This window comes from Ictalurus furcatus, chromosome 10 (genome assembly GCF_023375685.1).
Source record: "Ictalurus furcatus strain D&B chromosome 10, Billie_1.0, whole genome shotgun sequence".
Classification (NCBI taxonomy): Eukaryota; Metazoa; Chordata; class Actinopteri; order Siluriformes; family Ictaluridae; genus Ictalurus; species Ictalurus furcatus.
This window is the reverse complement of record NC_071264.1, coordinates 5915107-5941899: the sequence shown is the minus strand read 5'-3', so window position 1 is coordinate 5941899 and position 26793 is coordinate 5915107. Positions and strand designations below refer to the sequence as shown.

General features: G+C 40.7%; 1 protein-coding gene across 1 annotated transcript in view; it reads left to right on the top strand.

The window, feature by feature from the left end:
* The first annotated feature begins 2846 nt into the window (after positions 1-2846).
* The window catches only part of wdr18 (WD repeat domain 18), a 74269-nt gene continuing 50322 nt past the window's right edge, over positions 2847-26793 (top strand). The window contains exons 1-4 of the mRNA XM_053634887.1: positions 2847-3062; positions 8565-8675; positions 10247-10380; positions 23144-23285. Coding sequence (XP_053490862.1) covers positions 2853-3062; positions 8565-8675; positions 10247-10380; positions 23144-23285 — 597 coding nt within the window. The 5' untranslated portion in view covers positions 2847-2852. The remainder of the gene's footprint in view (positions 3063-8564; positions 8676-10246; positions 10381-23143; positions 23286-26793) is intronic.

Here is a 26793-nt window from a genome sequence, read left to right as displayed (position 1 = left end):
GTTAATTTGAAGGTGAAATTAGAGTCAGGTGTTTCGAATCAACGGGATGACGATCAGGTGTGAGTGAGTGAGTGAGCGCCCTGTTTTATTTTAAGAACAGGGCGCTCAATCAAAGTCTGATCTTCACAACACGTTTGTGGAAGTGAATCACGGCACGAACAAGGGAGATTTCTGAGGACATCAGAGAAAGAGTTGTTGACGCTCATCAGGATGGAAAAGGCTACAAAACCATCTCTAAAGAGTTTGGACTCCACCGATCCACAGTCAGGCAGATTGTGTACAAATCGAGGAAATTTAAGATCATTGTTTCCCTCCCCAGGAGTGGACACCAACAAAGATCACTCCAAGAGCAAGACGTAATAGTCTGTGAGGTCACAAAGGAACCCAGGGTAACGTCTAAGCAACTAAAGGCCTCTCTCACATTGGCTAATGTTAATGTTCATGAGTCCACCATCAGGAGAACACTGAACAGCACTGGTGTACATGGCAGGGTTGCAAGGAGAAAGCCATTGCTCTCCAAATAGAACATTGCTCTGCCCCTCTGCAGAAGTCAGAAGGTTATTGTAAAAAATGTTTTCTATTTATAGAGCAAAATAGACGTTTTTAGTTTAAATGAGAAGCGTTATGTTTGGAGAAAGGAAAACACTGCATTCCAGCATAAGAACTTTATCCCATCTGTGAAACATGGTGATGGTAGTGTCATGGTTTGGAACTGTTTTGCTGTATCTGGGTCAGGACGGCTTGCCATCTTTGATAGAACAATGAATTCTGAATTATTCCAGCGATTTCTAAAGGATAATGTCAGGACATCTGTCCGTGAACTGAATCTGAAGAGAAAGTGGGCCATGCAACAAGACAGTGACTCTAACCATACAAGTTATTCTAACAAAGAACGGTTAAAGAAGAATAAAGGTAATGTTTTGGAACGGCCGAGTCAAAGTCCTGACCTTAATCCAATAGAGATGTTGTGGAAGGACCTGAAGCAAGCAGTTCATGTGAGGAAACCCACCAGCATCCCAGAGTTGAAGCTGTTCTGTACTGAGGAACGGGCTAAAATTCCTCCAAGCCGATGTGCAGGACTGATCAACAGTTACCCCAAACGTTTAGTTGCAGTTATTACTACAGAAGGGGGTCACACCAGATACCGAAAGCAAACGTTCACATACTTTACACTCCCAGATATGTCATATTGGATCATTTTCTTCAATAAATAAATGTCCAAGTATAATATTTTTGTCTCATTTGTTTAATCAGGTTCTCTCTATCTACTTTTAGGACTTGTGTGAAACTCTGCTGATGTTTTAGCTCATATTTATGCAGAAATCTAGACAATTCTAAAGGTTTCACAAACTTTCAAGCACCACTGTACATTCACAGCGTTCATTCATTAATCCTTAGCAGCTGCCTGGTCAGGGTCAGGCTGCTATAAATTAGGCTACTAGTTTATATTATGGGAAATAGAACCAATTAAAAAAAAAAAAGTGATTAGAAAATGTTGAGGTCAGAAAATAAGAACTGTGCAAGCAGGATGAAAGAAACAGGCTTGTGCACCAATTATGCGAGTCGAGACCAATCATGGAGTGATTATGAAGTGATGTAGCTGAGGCTGAGGAACTGTCAGAGCCAGAATTCACACACCATGCTGACAGTGCTAGCATTTCTATGAATAAATAAATAAATAAATAAATAAATAAAGGCAGGAGGAGGATGAGACAAATATTTGGAGCACTAAACAACTCTACACACAGAAACAGTTATAGAGACAGATAGTGAAGCTTTATATACAGTAGTAAGTAAAGCTTTATTTCTATAGCACTTTTTAAAACAATGCCTACAAAGTGCTTTACAGACGACATCCAGTAAATACACGAAAATCAAATCAGTAGTAAGAACTAAAATTAAATAAATAAAAGAAATAAAATGCCTGGCAAATAAAACAGAATAAATAAAGGAATACAAATTTAAAAATAAATAAATAAATAAATAAAAAAGGGAAAATTAACCGGTTTGAGGAAAGGCCCCAGTGAACAAACGCACTTTAAGATATTTTTTAAAAGTGCTAATTGAATCAACTGCAGGTAGGTTTTTTTTCTTCTTCACAGCTTTATTCTGAACTCTTTGTAAGTGTTTATTGGAGCTCTTTGGTAAGCCAACCAAAACACCGCTGCAGTAGTCGAGGCTAGATGTAACAAATACACATAGGAGTTTCTCGATATCTGAGCGGGAGAGAATAACACATACTTTAGAGATGTTACGAAGGTGATACTATGCTGTTTTACAAACATTGCTAAAAAAAATTTTTTGTTGTTGTTTTTTTTTAAACTGAGATCCCTGTCAAACACGACCCCTAAACTCTTAACGCAGTCATTAGCCTTGAGAAACAAGAAGTCTAGATATGGCATAATTCACTTTCTCTATGATAAAAAGTACCTCGGTCTTATCTTTATTTAGCTGCAGCAAAAGCTGTTGAGTGTTGAGGTGTCTGCCGTAAATGTAAATGAGACGCTATACCGATTAACTACACCAGCTTTAAATAACAAATGACCCAAAATTGAGCCTTGGGGAACACCACAAGATATAAACTAGCCTATAAGTCCGGACATTTTATTCCTAATAGTACTTATGAACATGTTGCACACAACAAAAAGCCTCTGATTACATTATATATATATATATATATATATATATATATATATATATATATATATATATATATATATATATATATATATATATATATACACACACACACACACACATTTCCCACAATCCATCGCGAATCCGTATCGGAAATGACGTTGTTACAGACCAACCCCCCCCCCCCCCCCCCCGTTCCAAAATAATCATCCAAGATGGCGGCGCCCGTGGAGGTCCTGGTTACTGCTGATTCCGCAGGGCAGCTGTGGAACTGCGCTATTTTCGACCCTCATACCGGAACAAATCTCTTATCCTACCGAGGAGGGAATTCATCTGCTCGCTCTTTAACCATCCTCAACGGAGAATACATCCTCGGAGCTCAACTCGGCAAGAACTTCATCAACGTGTGGGAGATACAAAGAAAGGTAAGAGGAGAGCTCGGCCATGCAGCTCAGCCATCTCCACGAAGAGCTGCACTTTCACAGGGCATGAAATAATGGCTTCCACGAACTTCTATAATGTACTGTGTATCCAAAACAAGTGAGTCATTAATCACAAATGTCAATGTAAATAACTTTCATTTGGATTTTTAGTAATTAATCAGAAGTTTCTACTATAAACAACAGATTACACACAACTCATGCTCCCTAGCTGTCATCTTCCTGGTGTATACACTCCTGCCTCTTTACTCCCTCTTCCCAAACACACACCCCTCCAGCCATCAGTCAATCAAACGGAGTTCAAATGGAGTCACTGTAATGGTCATGAACAACCAGAATCAAAGATATTGTAGTTATTATTAGGCCTAATTGTCTGTTCAGTCAGCCTTTTCATTCATTCATCCATCTTCAGTAACCGCTTCATCCTGGTCATGGTGGTGGATCCAGGGCCTAACCCGTGAACACTGGGTGCAATGCACTGGTGAATCAGTCATCAGGTTATTATAGGGCACCATGAACGCACTCATTCACACTTTATCTGCAGGGATCTCCAAAATCTGGCCCAAACGTGGCCCACAGGCAGATGTTAATTGACCTGCGGCTTCTCTCTTATAAAGTATGATAGGTGGCCTGCCAGCCAGCACGTTGCAGTGTTTCCTTTCACCTGACCTTGTCAGCAGGCTTAGTTAAATGGTAAGAGCCCGGTACTGCCTACTCAGCGGGGCATGAGGTCTTTTTCCAGAACCTTCAAACTGACTGCCTGAGTGGTGGAATGACCTTCCAACTTCAATCCAGACAGCAGAACCTGTCACCATCTTCAAAAACGGGCTAAAAACCCCACCTCTCCTGTGAACACTTAACTTACCCCTAGCTTGTATTTTGATGCGGTCTAATCTGGCTCTCCTTTGAAAAAAAAAAAAAAAAAAGTTTGGACACCCCTGAACTATTATCATGGACTGTAGGAGGAAACCAGAGGGAACCCCCACAAAAACAGTAACCTGCTCTTGAACCAGGGATTCTAGAGCTGTGAGGTGGTAACACCTTTTTTTTTTTTTTACCTCTTAAAAAAGTTTCTTATTGTTTTCCGGTTTAATTATAGGTTGCAGTTTCACAATAAAGGTAGAAAGCTTCTGACATGATGGATCACAAAAACCTGCCATTTTAACAGGGGTGTGCAGAGTTTTTATTTCCACTGTATTTGACCAATGCCCCTGATATATGAACAGTCGGGTTTTGTTTATAAAGTAAAGAAGCGCTGTGAACTTAAAGAGGGCTTTGGAATTCCTTTTCTACTGAAAAGGTTCCTTGCTTGGTTTGTTGTACTGGGAGATGATTTCACGTTGATGAAGCCCGATTTTCACTGTGGTAATGGACGTCAATGAATCTAAATCGAGATTTTGAGACCTTTACATAGGGGCTTTGAAATTCAGTCCTCTCCCGGTCTTTATTTCTGTTCCCTTATGGCTGTAAAGGGTTGTATCAGGTTCGGTGGAGCGGGGAATGAGGCTGGTGTTCAAAACACTTTCATTAGAGTCTCTATGATAGCAACTTGCATGCAAGTGTAAACATTCACTAACAGGGTTACATGCTTCCAAACTGATTCACACACCGGGCACTTTATTAGGAACACTAAAACTGGTTCTTGGCCCATTAATAATGAGTCTTTATTTATCATATATTTGCACAGTGAAATTCTTTTCTTCGCATGTTGAACTCCCGACCTTCTGATCAGTAACCCAGAGCCTGGCAGCGCTGGGGCTTGAACCCCCGACCCAGAGCCTGGCATTACTGGGGCTTGAACCCTCGACCTTCCTATGAGTAACCCAGAGCCTTAACTGCCAAGCTTCCACTGCCCCAGTTATTCTCAGAACAGCCTAGATTGGCAGCGCTGGGGCTTGAACCCCCGACCCAGAGCCTGGCAGCGCTGGGGCTTGAATCCCCGACCTTCCGATCAGTAACCAGAGCCTGGCAGCACTGGGGTTGAACCCCCGACCAAGAGCCTGGTACTGCTGGGGCTGGAACCCTCAACCTTCCGATGAGTAACCCAGAGCCTTAACCACCAAGCTGCCACTGCCCCAGTTATTCTCAGAACCGCCTAGATTGGTCATGGCATGGATTATACAAGGTGTTGGAAAACATCACTTTTTTGTAGATTTTGTATCATGTTGACATGATTGCGTTACATAATTGTCATGTTCATGGGACGTAGTTCATTTTTGGACTACTTATGTTTTGTTACACTTATCACACTGAAAGTAGCCATTCTTAGATGGGAAATTGTTTTCATAAAGGGATGTAAGTGATCTGCAACAGTGTTCATATTGGCTGTGACATTCAGACGATGCTCGATTGGTGTTGAGGGGCCAGTGTGTGCCAAAAAAAACCTTTCCACACACCATTGCACCACCAGCAGCCTGAACTGTTGACCCAAGTCAGTTTGGGTCCATGGATTTGTGCTCTTTATACGATCTCATTACCCTCTCCATGTCACAGCAGAAATCAAGATTCATCATACCAGGTGATGTTTTCCAATCCTCAAATTGTTCTTGTTTCAGTGAGCCTGTGCCCAGTGTAGCCTCAGATTCCTGTTCCTGACCAGCAGGAGTGGAACCCGATGTAGTCGTCACCTGTTGTAACCTATCTGCCTCGATTTTCGATGTATCGTGCTTTCCGAGATGCTTTTCTGCTCACCACAGTTGTAAAGCGTGGGGTTTATGAGTTACTGTAGCCCTCCTGTCAGCTCAAACCATTCTGACATCCTCAGACCTCTCAAACAAAAAGCCATTTCCACGAACAGAACTGGTGCTCACTGTTTTTCTGCACCGTGAACAAATCCTAGGAGACCAGTTTCTGAGATGCTCAGACAGGCTCAAGCACCAACAACCATGACGCGGTCAAAGTCACAGAGATCAGTGACTTCCACGTCCCCTCCCCGCCCTTTCTGAAGTTTGTCCCCATTCCAGCGTTTGTGAACGTTGCCATGATGCTGCCGCGACACGATTGGCTGATCCAGACTGTAAACGCTCAAAATGAGATGAATTGTTTGGAAACTTTGCTTACTGCTTGCCTTCTTTCACTCCTTTTCATTGTGCGCTATTAATAACACTGTATGTACTAATCATCCGTTGCCAGCTAGTCTTGAACTGTAGAGATCTGTTGCAGGCTGTGTTCCATCATTTAGAAACTTAGTAGGAAATGGAAGTAAGTAGTACATAGATAGAGAGTACAATGAGAAACGTCAATGCAAGCACGTGTCATGAGTACCATGATGTATCCAACATTATGGCTTGATTCTTATGACCTTCCACTGGATCTTTTTCAGTTGTCGTCCCTCATCATATGATTGCTGTTCGTGTCTTGGTGACAGATCTGAACCCAGGACTCGCCGAGTGTGTTGGGGTTCATACGATTTAGGAACGGTCCACTGGAGTAGGTTTGAAGGGGTAACGGTCTGAATCCGGAGGGGCCACGGGGTCTCGGTTTTCCTTCCAAAAACACGCATGTTCAGGGATTGACTAGGTTAAATTCCCTCTCGGTGTGAACGTGTACATCGAGCATTGCAGTGGTCTGGCGTCTCGCTCCGGCGCGGGTGTGTTCAGGCCATGTGCCCGTTGTTCCTGGGATAGGCGCTGGATTCACTGCGACTCTGACCCAGATAAAGCGGTCACTGAAGTCGAATGAATGAATAAGTATGTATGTTTGCCAAATGATTCGTTCAGAGTGTCAATTACTGTGCATGAGGCAGTTTTGCATATACACCTAAATACAAACGTGCCAATACTTTATCATTAGTGAAAATACAGCAAAGCTTGAACGGCCTTGTTGAGGCCTAGCTAAGGAGCATTTTTGGTTGCAAAAGCAACCATATAAAGAGTTAAGAATGAATATTAGTGTACACATGTCTTGCTTTTGAAGCAATATGAAATAAAATGAATCCAGTATGATGCATGATTTAAAGCACAGCTATACTGCAGTAAAGGATTCTGAGAGAGCTGGACGGCCTTTTTTTTTATTTATTTTTTTTTTTTATGAGAATGCTTTTCCTCATTAAACCAGACTGGGATACTTTTAAATGAATTTAGTAAATAAATCTGCGTAACAAAACCATTCCTGGAGTATAAAAACGTATTAATGCATTTTTATTTCCTTCAGATATCACCACTGGTTTGAAAGCTAATTCGATTTTCGAGTCCATCACCTGCCGCGGATTTGCTCGTGCAGGATACACCCTGGATCGTTCCTTTCATCTCTTACTCTTTTCTGCTAAGTGGAGTCTTTTGGTGTCTTCTGTCTCATCTCCGTCGCGCTGTTTTAAGTATTTAGGTTTGGGCGCATCGCCGGCGAAGGTCATCAAAATGAGGTGTCTTTTTCCGTTTGATGTCTTTCTGGGATTTTATCGTCCGAAGGTTAAAACAAAACTGCAGTGCTCTCGGCTTCCTGATGAAAAGCATAACGGGTATTTTTATAATATTCTTTTACCGAGGAAACCACCCCGTGAGTCCTCCATCCCTTCAGCCACCTCGTAGGTTGTCCTCCATCCGTCACCCCTGAGCCTCCAGATCACGGTAATCTGTCCGCGTCTGGTTGCTGTAAACGTGCGCAGTTGGTTTTTGTTGAAAGCGGTGCATGGAAAAGGTGTTTAGGGTTAGTCGCCCTTCAAAGAACCCTCGTGCTCCCCTCTACACGTCGAGAACTTCTTACGGTTTTTACATCACCTTTTATGTTACCCTATAGACCCTGTTAATGATCAGGAAGCCATTTGTGATTCAGTACGTGTAAATGGGAAATATAAACTTGGAATAAATATGAACAGCAAGCTTCACTGTGTGTGTGTGTGTGTGTGTGTGTGTGTGTGTGTGTATGAATAAAAACGAAAGACCTTGAACCATTATGCGTGTGATACTCATCCTGGCAGGAAAGTAAAGGACGTTTGACAAAAACTGATAGAAAATCACTACAATGCTACTGAAGATTGCAGTGCTGTAGTGTCTGGTAGAAGCTCAATTGAAGCCAGAGACAATTTTTAGGATGATTTTGCTATGATTGTCCTTGATTCAGCTCACATGTTACCTGAGCGAGAAGGGAATCCAAGTTCTCTACAGATATAGCCCGGGTCATATGGCAGTGTGTGTATATATATATATATATATATATATATATATATATATTACAACTAATAAAAAAGCAGCATGCTGAACTAATTTAACATAATTAGTTGCACTTTTCTGCCTTTGTTAACTTGCGTCTGGTCGAAGAGCACGTGCAGATACGCATTAACCCTGATTCCTTATGAGCAATTGATGTTGAGTACATGTTCAGTATACAGAGTACTGTACGATTAAAGTGTGCTTAATTCAGGTGTGAAAATGCCTTTATCTGATTCGTTATCGTGCTTAAAGTGTAGCCGAATACCTATGTCTTGAATCCGGAATTTTTTTACCTCATTTTCTGTTCTTACGTCTGTGTTCTTCTACTTCTTACTCTAAGGACCAACTTCAGCAGAAAATTGTGTGTCCTGGGACTGTAACCTGCCTTACAGCCTCCCCTGATGGCCTCTATGTGCTGGCGGGCATTGCTGAAGCGATATATCTATGGGAGGTGAGCAGCCGAAATACAATCTGTGGGGGTTTTTTTTCCCCACCCCTATAATGAAGTAGTTTTAGGAAATAATTAACTTGATATTCAACCATCGGTCTGAGGTTTTTCTTCTTCTATTGCCGCTGCTGTCAAGCAGTTCCTGACCGCACAGCTAATATTGTTACTTATTATTTGTACGTCCCGTACTCTTTAAACCTGAAATGGTAAAAATGCTTGTTTTCCTGTATTTTGTTGTCATTTTGGATGATTAAATCATTCATCGTCTGTTATTTATTTATTTTATTTTTCGATTGTAAATTGCAAACAGGAAAATCAGTGCCACACAAGCCTAGTACGCTGGGAAAATAAGCTCATTGAATTGACTCAAATTCAAATATCACTGAATATTTCAAATTCATTAGAGATGCACCGATACTAAATTTCTCAGCCGGTACGATAAGCGATTATTCAGAGCGATATCGGCCGATACCGATAACCGATAGTTCTGCCTTTTATACCTTCTTTTAAATGAGTAATAATTAATTCCACAATTCTGAAAGAAATGCAAATAAAAACTTTATTCTCTCAATTTCAGCAAGTTGTTTGGCAGTAACTGATCTCATAAACATTAACACATGACTCTAATTAACATGAACACATGAAGTCAATTCTGAAGATTAAAGTAAGATTATTAACTTATTGAATGTTATTAATTCATATGAACATTGACTGAAGTGTAAAAATCCTCCTGTTAGTCTCACATTCACTCTCCACACACACAAGCGTTTCTACTTCATCACTGACATCAAACTGGTCGTATATAATATCAGCTTTTTATATATTAACATTAACTGGATATGAAATATACTACTCTATAAATATATTTTTCTGTACAATATAAACTTTTTTGTCAACTCGTCTTCATTTAAATCTTTCAGCGGTGTGCTGGAGCTTTAATTCAGCTCGAGCAGCGCGGGGGGGAAATAATTTCGACTCGACGCTGAAACTCCCGCTTCACTGCTGCAGCGTCCGGCGTAAAATGTAATCAGTGCAGAGATTACAGAGATTACACACTGCAGTTTTATCCTCATTCCACACACGAGAGACATCATCTTCACACACAGCACGAATACGATGTGTTTTCCCGCACGCTTTTGATTGACAGGATACAATCGGCCCTGATCGTCGGATTCTTTTAAACGATCTAGCGTGAAAAATTGCCTTCATCGGCCGATACATCAGTGCATCTCTAAGACTCATTCCTCGGTTCCACGGGATTAAACGGCGTTACGTTATCACAGATTGCTCTCGTATGTACACCGTGATTCGATCGTTTTGAAAAGTACCGAACATGTGTATACGTAGGTGAAAAATCGATACTGTGTATGTAAATGGAATAACAGCGCCTAATAAAAGTGTCTGGTGTGTGGGATTATGGGATTTTTCTATTTGATATCGACGACAACGCCGCATGCGTCTTGTTACGCCAGTGTCGCATTATATTCCTAACAAATTTATTTTCATATCTCTGGACACGTTTAGGCACCTTTGGAGTTGTAAATGAATGATGTCCACTTTATGTTTCAATGTAGGTTTCAACAGGGAACCTGCTGGCTATTTTGAATCGCCACTACCAGGACTTGAGCTGCCTGCGTTTCACTGACGACAGCAGCCATTTTGTGTCAGGAGGAAAGGACAATCTGGCACTTGTATGGAACCTTGCCAGGTACTCGATGATTTATTCATTTTCCCTTTTTCTGTGTGCCACTGTTCAATTGTAGTAAAGGCGCAGAACGTGTTTCCTCTGCAGGAATTCACTCCGCTCGCTCGCGCTTTTATTTTTTTTGTTTTTTTTTTTGAGGCGTGTACTGTTATTGTGGAGTGAACTTTTTAAAAATGGCTTTTTCTGTTATCATTGAGTTGATTTCTTAAAATAAAATTTTCAGGTTCGTTTGAATTTTTGTAATTTTGTAAATCTCGTATTAGCAGGGTTTTTTTCTTTTTCTTTTTCCACACTCTCTACGTTTAGACGAATAGCTTGTTTGTGTCCAATAGGTATTAATTGGTGTGTGATAGCTTTGCCGTGAAAGGGATTATTTTATTAGTGGTTTTTAGTGCAATGTCACTGAAAAATGTGAACAACAACAACAACAACAAAAGATTAAAAGTATTCTGAATACATGCGTACAATTGGGACAGGGTTTGATATGCAATATGATGCGTTCTCTATTCTGTACATGATACGCTTTTATTTGATACATTTTGGCAAATTCAGAGTTGTCGGAAAAGCTCTGGGAAACATTCTTGGCCACCGAGTGCCGTAACGACAGCCGTAGATTTTCCCAAGAAACACTTTGAATGCCTATGAATCATTTGCTCATAATTTCGATCGAACGTTCCAGACGTTCATCTTGAATTCCGACTCGGTTTAGTGTGTGCAGCTCTCCCATCATGCCCATAGATGGCAATGCATGTCTTTTACAACCTGACCATGAGCTTTGAGAGAAATGGAAAAACATACGCTCTGCATTAGAATCCCTGATCTGCTGCTGGAAATAAATGTAGGAAAGAACTGGGTGAGACTTTTTACATCTACATTTATTTATCCGGCCAACGCCTTTGTCCAAGCAACTTCTAAGCGAGGCAGTATTATATCCGGTCGGGTTGTTTGAGAAGCTTCAGTGATGAAGAAACGAGTATCCACCAAACTGACTAGATGCAAATGCAAGATTGTTGTTCTAAGAAAAGTAAGAGCAGAGACTAGGCACAATAGTGCAGCAAACCCTGATCACTACACAGTGAATCGACTAATACGCGATATAGTCATGATACCTAATAATACACACAGAATTCAACAAGAGTGGAGTATAAGTAACCATAACGTACATTGGGTGGTTTAAAAAAAAAAAACGGCGAAAAGAAACACATCTGGATATAAACAGAACTGAACAGATATATACACATAAATGTGTATATATATTCAGGAAGAACTGAAGTGTGCGTGTTTTTTTTTTTTTTTCTTTTTTTTTTTCCCCATTAACATTGAAGTGAAACTCGACGAGCTTTGTCTGTGGATGTTTTCATGAAAATTGGATCTGCAGATTCAGTCAAGTTGAGCAGTAGGGATTGGGATATGATAAACAGATCACATTACCATTCTCAGAGACTTTACTACGATACACTATATGTATCATGATGTTTAGGGGTTTTTAAAAAAAAAATAATTTTTTTTTTAAATAAAAGAATCAAATTTACCTAGAATTTAGAATAAATAATTAATAAATATTACAATTAATTGGTCATTTTTTCCTCCATTCCCCAAAATTGGTAATCTGTCAATTCCCACGCACCCACCAGTTCTCCCCATCATACGAGAGCTATCAGTTGTCCGAGACACACGTGCAGTATAACACGTCCGGAGGAAAGCATATCTGCCTTCTTTCGCATACATGAGCTCACAGATGCCTGCGAAGGGCCAGTGTCGCTTTGATTGACAGGGCAGAGAGATTATACCATCTCTCCAACCCAGACAGCACAGCCAATTTTGCTCTCTCGGCTCCCGGTTCAGTCCACCATTGTAGAACCAAAAGTGAGGACAGGCGGTCTTACCTGCATCAAGGACTTGACGTGAGGAGCTCTGTGGAGTCAGAGGAGTGAGGTAAGGAGTGGTGAAACATGCTTATTTCGGATGACTGAACACCAGACACGCAATGGTTTAATAATGCAAGTGGTAAGGACCGCCAGCAGAGAGTTGCAGTAGTCGTGCCAAGAGAGGCATAATGCCTCAGGGGTTGAGAAATCATAAATGTATTCACTAGCCCATGTTGAAAGCAAAAGTTCCAGTATACCGACCAATCCCACGGTTTCATTCCCGTATATTTATAAAAAGTAATGGCGAACATCATGTAATTCGGTATGGTGAGCTAGTTAATTGTATTAATACAGACTAAGTGAAACGAGCAATTTTTTGATCATTCTCCCGTTCTGACAAAATTTCTAATATAGTGTATTGTGATCGGCAAAAAGTCAACAAGTTGTTGGCAAACGTTCGGCTGTGAGCCGTGGTGTTGTGTCGTCGTGTTGCACGTGAAATAAAAAAACAAACAAACATTTGTCATCCGTAAGCACTAATTAATCTACGCCTATGTGTGTAGTGCAGCAGGCTGTACTATAGTTATGGTGTTGAGTATAACCTTACAGACCAAATGAAAACTTGTTGTGCAAAAGTCTATAAGGATTATTTTTTCCCCCCCCTCTTTGTTAATTTTATTTGTCTGCTTGGCAACTATGAATTTAAATTAAAAACTAATAGCCTAGACACAAACTATTCTTGTTCCTCCACCACTCAGTCTATGGCTTTGACCACCCAGGATGTCTGCTTTAGGAGCTGTTGCATAGTCTGACATGTACTATGTAACTGTGTTTATTTATCTGCACTACCTGAACCCAGGTCTAGGTACTCGGACCTTGGTGGCAATGGCATCACTCGGTTTCTAATAAACGCTGGGGATTAACACAGCAGAGCAGCAACGTGGAGGCTCATAGCTTGTCTTGCTGGACCAGCCTGGATCCACTCTTATTTTGATGGATGCCAGCGGTTCAAGAGATGACTCATACTAGAAATCATAGTGCTCGGCTCTAATGGAAGCTTGGAAGAAAGTCAAGCAGGAGTTTCCACATGTTGAAGGCTGTAGAGGGAAAACCCAAGTGGTGTTTCGAGGTGTTCACTTCCAGTGAAGGCTGGAAGAAAAAAAAAAATTAAAAAATCGTATTTTGTTTTCTTTTTTAGCCTGTGACGATATGCCTTGACATCTCTTAGGGCAAGTGACCTATGTAGGAAGACCTAATCATTCGTTATCTCTCATTTGGTGGCATTTTGTATTTATTTCTGTTTTCCTCCAAAGCCAACCACTCGATAGCCTCTCTGTCTGAAGTTCTCAAAAGCGAAATACCTTGAATGTCTCAAGAAGCTACGAGTCCTTGCCTTAATAATTGAAACAGTGTTTTTGAACTCCCAGCAGTGCCTTCTAGTTCACCCCTGCCGTAAATAATTTTTCCAACGACGTCTGAAGTCGAACACTCAATAGTGGCCATAAAAAGTGCATCAGCCCCCCCCCACCCCACACTCACCCTTTGTGTTTGAGCATTTAAAAAAAAAAAAAAAAAAAAAAAAAAATATATATATATATATATATATATATAGCACATGGTGAGTTTGAAGAAGCTTTATTTTGTTAGAAATTTATTTGAGAAATGATTGTTTGGAAATTGTAATCTCACAAAAATGTGCTGATGTGCGTCTCTGAGAATTCCGAAAGCGTCCTCTCGGCTTCCCTGATGTCCGTGTCCTTTCCTCTTAAGTGACAACGTTGAGTGCAGTGTCGCATGAAGAATAATGAAGCGGCGTATGAGGAGAATTTAAAGCACAAAGGCCGCTGGCACTGTATAATTGCCCTCTTTCCCATGAAGGATTGGCACTGCAGTGGCAAATCTCGATCGTAAAATGCTCGAATTCCACCAACAGTTTCCACCCTTGGCGTATCCGCGAGAACAAATTCACGCCTTGTCAAAATGAATGCAACATTTAAACAACCCCGGGGGGGAGGAGCTTAATTTGCCGTTAAATAATAAATAGTAAGTAAGTAGAGTGGTATAAGCAGCAGTAATAAAATAGCAAAGTTGATCATCACAGTTGAGCATGCAAGAACGTCAAATTAAAATGGAAGTAATGGGATTGCCATTTGTAAATATGAAGCAGGATACTCGGATGCGGGTGTGTTCTTCAGATGATGAGATTTTTGAAGTTATTAGATGGTTTCTAGGGCTTTAACGTGTTTACAGTGTATGGTAGCGTTTGATACGAGGCTCTCGAGTCGTTGTGACTACGTACCGAACGACATATTCAACAGCCTGCATAATAAAGTCGGATGTTTGTCATCAAATCTGAATATCGTGGAAAAGCACCCCCCCCCCCCCCCCATGATCTCCATGAGCCGGAAGCCGTAATCCAGATTAAAAGAGCAAAAAAGGCTTGAAATATTTCACTTTATGTGTAACGAATCTAAAATATGTGAAAGTTATTATTTATTTTTTTTATTAAATGAAGAATTCCACGATATTCACATTTTTTTGAGACGCACCCGTATTTCATGAAGTGCAGCCCACACGCACTCCTCCGGACACGTAGCTTCCTCTGTATGCCGAGTCAGGAAAGAATACAGGGATTTAAATTCGATCTGCGCAATGCTAGATAGATAGATAAATAAATAAAAGTCATGTAGCTACAGGTCAAGCGCGTTAGTTGGTTAATATTCACATCAAACATCAGAATAGGGGGGGAAAGGTGATCGCAGTGACCATGGCGTTGTTGACGGTGTCAGACAGGCTGGTTTGATGATTGGACCTTGACTCATAGATGACTGTACCCTGCTGAATGCTTATTGGCTCACTGTTGCAAGACACGCATAACGCGTATTGTGCTTCGTGTAAATTAGACGGAAGGTATGACAGGTTCATGAATCAGAGATGGATTCTGTCCTACCGCTTTCCCTGTGCTCAAGTCTGCGTTTGTTCGTATGCAGCTTTGATGAATGAGGGCCTTTTGCCACTAATCTAAATGTTTGTCTCACTGATTAAAACTGACCTTTTGGGTATTGATACAGACATATGGAATCAATATCCTCTTGGACACGTTTGAAGTTCTGATCACGTTTAGAGCTTAGTCATGCCCCGACCCCTTTTCCCACATGGATACAAAGTCCATTTTCACACTTGCTCTCTTGAGGCATACGGTGCAGTCTACTGCCAAATTCACTTGTATCAAACCCCAGATCACTGTTTTCAGGTGGACTGGCGATATTTTTCTCTGAATCACACCTGAGTTTGATAACAGCTTTCATGCTTTCTTACCAGACTTGGTAAGATGCGGTATCTATGAGGTATCAGCCATTTAAAGGGCTAGGCAATATGAATATATATAAAATATTATTGCAACAAATTGCTATTTTATGCGTTGCGATTTTCTCTGTCTGAAATTTCATCACGAAATGGCAGTTAAGCGGAACTGTAGAAGACGAGAAAAGATCTTGGAAGACCAAGAAAACTTTTAGATAGAACTGCCTATAAGCTCGGCAGAAAGGTAAAACAGAAACCCGGTCTTACACTAAGGACCTGCAGGAAGGTTTAGCTGACACGGAAGCGTTGGTGCGCCATTGTACTGTGCAGCGCTGCTTACATAAACATGATCTGCATGGAAGAGTCATCAGAAAGAAACCTTACCTGCATCACAAAAGAGAGCACTTGATGGATGCAAAGCAACATCTAGGCAGATCTCTTTGTCGCAAGAACCTAGACGCCTATGTATATATTTCGAGAGAAATCATTTGGTCTGTTTTATACGCTCTTTAAAATCGCCTTAACAGTGTCGTGCCTGCAAACGGTCATGTGGTGCGGTATTCGCAGCACTGCTACTGACTGCTTCCTACATCTTCACTATTGTATTACACTCAAATCAGGACAGAAGCCTATGCACTCTTACATAATAACACCTTTCTTTTGGTACTTTAAACGACACACTGTCCAAAGTAAAAAGCCATGATGGTGATGATTGATTTTTAATTTGAAATATAATTGATGCAAGCGAATGCGTCTGTAATCGGTGCAGCTCCAGGAGCAATTAATGATAATTCTAAGGTGTTACCTTAAAGTGCTACCGAAGTGGTTTCTTCGATTTGTAAATCGCTTCACTTGGATTTGTAAATTTATTCCACAGTAGGTTCGGTCCACCATGTTCTATACTGTGTTATGTCCTTTCATGGAAGTGCTGCTGAGCAGAATTATGGGATTGCATTTGCTGATAATATTATATGTTGTTGCCTTCATATTTGCCAAAACACCCTTCATGTGTAACAGCTCTTATCTCGGGAAAATGCCCCCATCCCCCCCATCCCCCCCAAATGCTGCCAACCTGGAGATAATGAGCGTCTGTGGAATTCTGGGGATTAACAGTTTGCTGTGCCGCTCAAGTTCCCATCCCTGGCCCAGGGTTGATGTTCATGACAGCTGTTTCAGCAGACAGGTTGGCTTTGCCAGAGGTTCTGCCGGTTGAGGAAGGGTTGACAGAACTGGGCACAAAAAAAGAAATCTTTCTCTTTTCATCTGTCCCGCTGTCTGTTCATGTATTTCCTCAGTCTATATCTTGCTCTCTCCCTGCCTCTCAAGTATGTTCTTTTGCTCTCTTGATTTTTGTTTCTTTTTTTGGCATATGTTCCTTTTTTTTTTTCTCTTCTCCTCCCCGTTACCCTCTGTTGCTCTCTCTGCTGTCACCGGATCTTGAGCTCGGACTGCAACAAAACAGACGAAAGCTTCAGTTAAATGTGATGTGTTAACTTGGATCTCCGAGCTCCGCTACACATGCACACCTTGCGCGCACACAATTCACAGTTCTTTTTGAAAGACGTAAACAAAATCGATTATTTGCGAGTGCCAACATTTTCTAGGTGGTTTAGAATCGATCTGAAGAGCAGAATTTTAGGTTACCCAAGAAGAACCTGGGCAGAAATACACGTCATCTGTACTGAAATGTATGTTTAAAGGACTGAAGTGTAAGTGATGTCAGGATGAATTAAACCATATTCAATTCAAAAACCAACCAGAAAATCTGACTAAATTAATATCATTTGTTTGTGGGGATTTATTTAAGCCTTAAGCCTGTACCTTGAAGACGACTTCAGTAAGTGAAATTATTCTGGAGTAAATGCAGGTGCAGAAGAGATAGGGGAATGTTGCTAGGGAAGGTTATCTCCATGTAGACTGTGTGACCTTGAGTACCGAGGCACAGGTCGCTGAAGGCTGTACTCACGAAGCTTCAGTATACCCGAACATATTTTGTACTTCTCTGCATCTGCCTTTTCTGAAGGAATGGGGAGAGTTCTACAGTCTAACATGCAACATAAAAAAATATATAGTTTGCGTCTTTTTCCCCAGTTCACTGTAACATCACTCTCAGCCGTTGATTCCCACTGTTATATATATATATATATATATGCAACAAACAGTATTTTTTTTACTAACCAAATTAGAGCAGCGGTTTGCAAACTCATCCTGTGTTGGCGTGGGTTTCCTCTGGGTTCTCCAGTTTCCTCTCACCTACCAAAAACAATGCCGGTAGGTAGATTGGTGACTTTAACCGGCATCCCGTCTGTGGCGTATTCGCACTTTGTGACCCTGACCAGATTAAAGTGCTTACCGGAGATGAATGAACGAACATCACAGAGGTCATTTAATGGACCGGGTAATACAAGTATATCATATCGTTATCGTAATAAACTCTCACGGTGTGCGTTTCTGTGAGTAATGTCAGTATGTATAAAAATTTATCGACTTTCATTTCCCCTAGGGGACAGTACAGTTAGCGACAAATTTATTGGCACCCTTGGTAAATGTATGGAACAATGTATTTGTGGCTTCATTTTACACTGAAATGGAATAGACATCTAATCTTTTAATTGAAGTAAATACATTTTTTGAAAAAAACAAAAAAAAAACAAACAAAAAACCCCCTAACAAATAGAAGAGATGACCAAGCACCGAGAGATTCTGAACTGAGAAGTTTCAGTTTCATTCCTCTGTATGCTCCAATCTCAACAAGCATCATAGGATACTCTGTGTTGGTATGTTGGTCTCGGCAGGTGCACAAAGTACTAAATGCAGGGGTGTCGATAATTGTGACATGATTTTGTTTTAAAAAAAATTATTTTTTTTTTCTTTAAATGAATAAATTTCAATTAAAGGTTAGATTCCTCTTTATGTAACGCTATTAACCTACCAACACAAGGCTTTTGTCCACCTTTGCCAATGGGTGCCAATATTTCTGCAGACGATATTGGGTGACAAACTGGTACAACATGGCCTATATTGCGTATGAGTCAGTAGTTGTTTTTATTAGCAAGCTGGGGAAAAAAAAACAACAAAAAAAGTTTGCACCCCCTTTGATGTATGCTCTTGTTAATTTATGGGAATGCGCCTTATTATGGCGTCTAATGACTTAGAACCCATGTTTACTTTGGTCCATCTTATTTAAGGCAAAAAAATTCAAATGTGATTCCAACTCTCAAGCCATTTTCTTTGAGCAATCAAACGGGTATGGAAAATACCTAAAGACCTAGAACAGAACATTTTGACATCCCAGACACACATAGATTCAAGCACATAACACTTTGAAGTGTAAAATTTATATATATATATATAAAATGATATTATAATGAAATAATATATATTATAAAATAACTTTCTATTTTAAAGAAAATTCTCAAAAATCCAAATCAAACAACACATGACCTGAAAAAAGTTCTTAGAAGCAAGTCTAAATTGTAATATATATATACCTCTGGATCATTTTCATGTTTAAATTAAAAGTAATGATGTAAACATTGTAATAAAGAAACCTCTAGAAAACCTAACCTGAAGTAAATTAGAATTTCAAAGTAAGGGTGTGCAAACGTGTGCACTTTTTTTTTTAAAATAATGTAACGTAATGTAGTTTTTTTGCAGCATAATATTATTATAGATGATCTTTTTGTAAATGATACTGAGGATCTTTTCCACCAGACTTGGTAACCAAGTTAGTCAAGTCTATTAATAAGGTTCGTCCCGTCCCTTCAGGCCTACACCTAAACCTGTCTCCAAAAAGCCCCTCTCAACAAACACACATGCACACTGACAATGCAGTTGTGTTATCATGTCGCAGTGTGGTCTAGAAAGTGCTGGTCTGGGTGCAGAGTTTTGTTCCAGGCAAGCAATTACACACTCGATTACAGATCGGGACACTTACCTGTATCTGCAGTCACACAGTCGGGCAAATTACATCCATCTAAACCCTGTCCATAGACCTAGACCGGAAGACCTCTGAATGTTTATTTTGTCTAGCTAACTGCATAATGCATGTTTTAATGTTACACCGCAGGAGGATATTAAATTGGACTAATTTTTGCGAGGATAACTAATCAGAAACTACCGGGAAAAAATAGGTGTCTAAACAACAAAGGAAGGTCAGCATCTCTGTTTTCATGCCCTTTGAGTCTCGCTGGATTTAAAAAAAAAAAAAAAGGACCAATTTTCGCTCTGCTCCTCCTTCTTGCAATGAACTTTCGGTTGAAGGTCAGCTACTGCTTCCATTACATGTGTCATTAAGTCCTCCATAATCACAGGCTTATCTCCTACCCATGTAAGCTGAGACGCATAGCCTACACTTGTAAAATAAATAAATAAATAAATAAAAATAAAATAATTGACAGCCAGGTAGATCTGCCTTCCTGATTGGAATGATTAGTTATTGATTACAGAGCATAGATCGGTCACAGAATAACCTCAGTATTCGCTTAACCAAATAATCTTCCTTCAGTTCAATTCAACTTTATTTGTGTAGAGTTTTTAACAATGAACATCGTCACAAAGCAGCTTTACAGTCAAGATCCAATTGTCATTTAAATTGATCTCTAGCGAACAAGCCAGACGTGCCAGAGTCAACTAGAGGAAGGAACCAAACTCCGCAGGGAACCCATCCTCATCTGGGTGACACCAGATTGTAAATAATTTCCCTTCTTTAACTGTGTACTATAAAGTCAAGCAGTGCTAAGTGTGTGTGTAAAAAAAAAAAAAAGAGCTCGCGTAGGAGCATCGTTAGAGTTTCAAGCTTCTTGTATTGAAATGAATTTATCGACCGTTCAACGAAGAGTAAGGATCGCCGCTGTCTCAGGAGTAACGTGTAGCGTGGCAGGCGGGGGTTGATGTTCGGGAGAGAGAACACAGATTATTAGGTGTGCTTTTGTCTTGTGATGGTTTAACATACGTTGTGCGCAAACAGGGACTCCGGCGAGACGAGCTATGACAGCATAAATAAAAAGGGAGAGCCGGGAGGTAAAAAAGACATGAGGACACCCTGGGACATAAAGCAGCAGGCCAGTCGACTGTCAACAAACCTGAGTGAACATGTGAGAGTAGGGAGGCCACAGCATCCAGACATCCCAGTTTACCAAAAAACTTAAGGAAACAGATTTTAGGTTGAAGGAAACAGGTTTTCAGCCTATACCTAAAGACCGAGAGTGTGTCTGAGTCCTACGCTAAATGGAAGGACGTTCCATAACTGGGGGAGCCCCCTGCTGTAGCCTTCTTTATTTGAGGTACCAACAAAGAGCCTGCTCCTTTTGACCATTAAATGCTTTATAAGTCAATGGTAGTATTTTATAACCCAAGCGAAATTTTTTACTGGGAGCTATTGCATTGTGGATAAGATCGGGATGATCATATTGTCTGGTTTGAATAATGTCGGCTGCATTCTGGACTAACTGGAGCTTACAATAACTAACATCAAGGCATTACAATAGTACAACCTAGACGTATCAAAAGCACGAACTAGTTTTTTCTGCGTCATGTAGTGACTTTATAATTCTTATCTTGGCAATATTTCTGAGATGAAAGAAGGATATCCTCGTGATATTATCTACACCAGCTTCAAATGAAAGACTGGAGTCCGTAATCACAGCAAGGTCTTTTACTGCTGCACATGATGCAACTGACCAGCCATCCCGAGTTGCTATGTAATCAGAAAGCTTGCTTCTAGCTGCCTGTGGTTCTAGTAGAAGTACTTCTTTTCTTCTTGTCAGAATTAACTAGGAGGAAGTTACTCCGCATCCAGTGTCTAATATCCTTTACACGGTCCTCAGCTTTATTAAGCTGGGGTCTGTCACCTGGCTTTGCTGATATAAAATAGAACAGATCGCCGTGCGTCGTCGGCATAAGAGTGGAAGCCAATACCGTGTTTATGAATAATTGCACTCAGATGGAGCATATATAGAGAAAAGAGCCTTGTGGAACATTAAACTTTACTTTAATATTCATAGAGAACTCACCATTTATATCCCTAAACTCATAACAATCAGTCAAATAAGACCTGAGCCAGGAGAGACAATATTTTCTAGTCTATTTAGAAGAATATTATGATCTATCGTGCCAAAAGCTGCACTAAGGTCAAGCAACACAACCCTGATTCGAGTCCAGACTCAGTAGGTCATTTACCACTTTAACCAGCGCTGTCTCGGTACTGTGACGAGGCCTAAATTCTCACCGATAGGTTTCATGAATGTTATTCCTATACAAGTATGAGCAAAACTGCTGTGCTCCAGCATTTTCCAGGCGGTCTTGAGATAAACGGGAGCTTTGATATCGGCCTATAGTTAGACAGGTCAGGTTTTTTTAATCAGGGGTTTTGATAACTGCTAGATTTTTTGTTTTAAAGCTACAAGGATTTAGGTATATAGCCAGTGCTAAGGGAAATATTTTGAACTTTAAGTATTTGATGTAATGGTCTATTTATAATTCACAGATAAACCTGGTTTTATAAGGTTCTGTTAGTCAGCCACTTTATTAGGAACACTATGCTAATACTGGGTAGGGCCTCCCTTTGCTCTGAAAACAGCCTCAGTTCTTCGTGGCATGGATTCCAGAAGATGTTGGAAACGTTCCTTTGAGGTTCTGGTCCATGTTGACATGATTGCATCACACGGTTCTTGCAGAATGTTTAGGAGAACGTTCATGCTGCGAATCTCATGTTTTACCACATCTCGTAGGTGTTCTATTGGATTCAGATCTGGTGACTGGAAAGGCCATTGAAGAACTCATTGTCATGTTCGTGAAACCAATTGTAGATGACTTTTGCATTGTGACATGGTGCATTATCATGTTGGAAGTAGCTATTAGGGTCAAATAGACAGCGACAATACTCAGATAGGCTGGCTTGTGGTGAGCCTGAGACCACTGCAGCCTCAGCTTTCTGTTCTTGGCTCACAGAAGTGGTATCCTATGTGGTCGTCTTCTGTTGAAGCGCATCCACCTCAAGGTTCAACGTGTTGAGGATTCTGAGATGGTACAGAGTGTTTATCTGAGTTACTGTAGTCTTTCTGTCAGCTCGAACCAGTCTGGCCGTTCTCCTTTGACCTCAACAAGGTGTCTCCATCCGCAGAACTACCGCCCGCTGGATGTTTTTTCTTTATCGCACCATTCTGAGGAAACTCTAGAGACTGCCGTGCATGAAAATCCCAGGAGATCAGCAGTTATAGAAATACTCAAATCGGCCCACCTGGCACCGACAGCCATGCCACAGTCAAAATCACTTGAGTTCACGTTTCCCCCCCATTCTGATTGTTCATGCGAACAGCTGAACCTGAAACTGTGCGCCTGTATCTGCATGATTTTATTCATTACTATATAATAATAAGTCACGAGGCATATGATACTGCTTATAATGCGAAGTCACAGTATATGAATTTGGAAAATAACGATCAACTATACAACCTAATTCCACTTGTATAGTTCAGGCAGAGAATCTACGAAGCAATGTTGTGTACGTTTAATAATAAATAAATAAATAAGATTTAAACAAGCAGAAGAGATGGTGATGTTGTGATTTAAACTGTAAGTGATTTGTGTTGCAGCGTCATACAGTTGGACTCATCTCACACTCCAGAGCCTCGGCACGTGTTATCACGTCACTCTCTCCCCATCACGGACATCCACTGCGGGCTGATGGGACCTCAGGCAAGAGTAGCCACTGCGTCTTTAGACCAGACCGTTAAGGTAAGAATATTTATAGTCTGAGTAATAACAATTTGATCGTGATTATAAATCACATTGGACAATAACTAAATAAATAAATAAACAAATACATATATACATACATACGTGTGTGTATATACAGTATCTCACAAAAGTGAGTACACCCCTCACATTTTTGTAAATATTTGATGATATCTTTTCATGTGACAGCACTGAAGAAATGACACTGTGCTACAAAGTAAAGTAGTGAGTGTACAGCTTGTGTAACAGTGTACATTTGCAGTAACTAGTATGAGGGAGTGTGAGAGCGATGACACCAGATTTAACACACCTGCTCCCCATTCACACCTGAGACCTTGTAAAACTAAGTCACATGACACCGGGGAGGGAAAATGGCTAATTGGACCCATTAATGGCTGAGTGTTGAGTTATTTTGAGGGGACGGCAAATTTACACTGTTATATGTTGTGTGTGGGTTTGGGAAAAAAAGCGTTATGAAGCACATTTCTTTGTGTGTTCGTCTTCCCCAGATGAGTGTAAGCTTTTAATGCTGGGTGTTCAGGAAACAGGGAAACATTTTATGGGGAAACACTTGCCACCGAAATGAAATTTTCCAGAGCGGCGATCTTTCGTAATGACTCCATGGTTATTATACTGTACTCGCATGTAGTAGTAATATTATTTAATATCCTCCAGTGACTTTACTTCAGTTTATTGCAGCTTGTATATTGGGTCGTAGGAATGGTTTAATTTTCAGTAGTAACTAGGATGGCGCTCTCATCAACTGGTACCGCTTGAAGTACCATGAAATGGTTTTGGACGTCAGTTCCACATGGTCGTTCTCGCTGTGGTTGCTGGGACTACGGTTGCAGCGATGGCCTTGGGACTGCAATTCCCACATACAGTTCTGCACTCAGGTCTCCTTTAGTGAACAGTGGACTAGTTCAACAAACAGACTTGATGTTAAAACCATAATGAACTTTCTTTTACTTTCACACTATCCGTTGTTACCCAGATGAGGACGGGTTCCCTTCTGAGTCTGCTTCCTCTCAAGGTTTCCTCCTCATATCATCTTAGGGATTTTTTCCTCACCACCGGCTCGCTCAATATGAATAAATTCACACACTTAAAATCTCTATCCTGTGTTTATATATTTCTGTAAAGCTGCTTTGAGACAACGTCCGTTGTTAAGAGCGCTATACAAATCAAATTGAACTGAACGCACAAAAATAACGAGGCTTCAACTGTCGCGATCCCTTCTTGAAGCCGAACTCAAACTTAATCTCGTTTATAGATGGCCCTGTGTTCATCATACCTTCCGTCAGCTCTTCAACAGGAGTCGTTAACAATCTGGCACGTGTAGTGTTCACTGATTTGTGTAGTGGTATTCAGCTCGTAGTGTCAACTGCTCAAGGGACATAAATATTTATAAACATATTTAACGACTTGCACACCCACTAACGTTAATCCCGTTAATCCTGTTAAATATGAGAACGATTTTTAACTTGCAGTACAGTAATATAGTTTTAAAAGAGACCAAATTGCAGAATTATTTTTCTGACGTGCGTGGCGTATGAGACAACATCTGTGTATTTTACGCCGTAGTGGACCTTTGCCATTTTATTTTGTTTGCACAGAGTAGTCGGTGACTTTAATGAGAGCTCGCCAGGCATTTACAAGGCTCTCCGCTGTTTAAGCAGTTCAGTAGGTTAATTTTCAACAAGAACATAAGCACCCTCCTCCTCCGGCTCTTGTATGTATTTATTTATTTATTTATTATTATAAAGCTCTGTAAAATCCTCCTTGCCGTGTAATGAATGCGACCTGACAGTCAGTGCTGTTGATTGAATGAAATTGGATCACCAGTAATCCATTCAGTTGTACGGTGTCTGTATTTCTGCTTATGTATGTAGCGGTTTATGCTCGTAAAGTGTAGTACAGTCTGTAACTACACCCAGACATACCACTGAATTACAGCTAAACACTATGCCAATATAGTTAGCGTTTCATTCTGAATCCAATGACTTGGAGGACGGCGTCTCAACAATGGAAAAAATACGTCGCCGTCCAGATATTTACGGCCTGCGCTGAAGCTGGTTCTCCTGGGTGGTTGGGGTTTTGTCGGTCACTTGGAATAAGATCAATACTATATCGATTAAATGTCTATGTGGAAGGGCCAGAGACTGCTGTGATTGATTGAGGGTGGTGGCGTGCTGTCGCCGTTGGTCTGAAGGCTTCGCTAAGCTTCTTATCCACCAGCGAAACAACATATTGTGGGGGAAAACAGTACGTGTCACACTTGGATCAGTTCCGATGGTCGGGATTTAAGGGAATTACGTGTATTTTGTACGGCGTGGAACTTTCTATAAACTACGCCTGTGTTCATATATGTCGGATTGCCTGTAACCCTTGACCCATAACTATAGGCAGAGGCGTGGGTGGTTAACATAACACAGCACAGATTATTATTATTATTATTATTATTGTTATTATATAGGTGTCAAATAACATTGTGCAGTAAATGCATTATATTGAAGTTCATACAAGGTCAATGAAGCAATCATTACCAACGCAAACTAAAGCATTACTTTTTATGGGCTGGTGCTATGGTGAGAAGCAGAATTAACCAATCAGGATCGTGCTTTTTTTTTTCTTCCCTGTTTCTGTTTGAAAGCTACTGTCACTCTAGCTGCACTCTGAGTATAGGGATTCGAGGTGACTGCCAATGAAGTACTTAAGGTTAAAGTAGAGAAAGATGGTTCTGGATTTATACGATTAAATATAAATTTCCCACAATTAACATCTCGTTTGAGTGATTATACAACAGTTAGTTCCGGTCTACTAATTTGATTGGTCGAGCGGTCTTCTGAGAGTGTTTTATATTTACTACACACCAAACTGGGATGCGTCACTGTGTGTATCAGTCTGCTAGTCTGTGTGTGTTCACTACATAAAATTCCACTTCCTAGTTTGAAACTGTTACTGCGGTAGTGTTGGAAACATCATCACTGGACATGACGAATGAACTTTTTAGGAATAAGACTCTCGACTTAAAATATGAACGCTAGACAGTTGACGATGAAAAGGACGAAGGGAAGCCAGTCTCATCAGAAGCGCCTTTAACAGGAATGTACAAATCAGTGTGCGCTTGCTAGCTAGCTAGCTAACCGACGTGCTATAAAGTGAGGGTAGCTTCTTCGGGAACTATTTCCGCTAGCGGACCAAAAATAAACAGGACGTTTGGCCATGCTGTGTTTCCGAAATGTTTATGGAACTGTTGTAGGGGCGCACGGTGGCTTAGCGGTTAGCACGTTCGCCTCACACCTCCAGGGTCCGGGGTTCGGGGCCCTATGTGTGCGGAGTTTGCATGTTCTCCCCGTACTGCGGGGGTTTCCTCCGGGTACTCCGGTTTCCTCCCCCAATCCAAAGACATGCATGGTAGGCTGATTGGTGTGTCTAAAGTGTCCGTAGTGCATGAATGGGTGTGTGAGTGTGTATGTGATTGTGCCTTGTGATGGATTGGCACCCT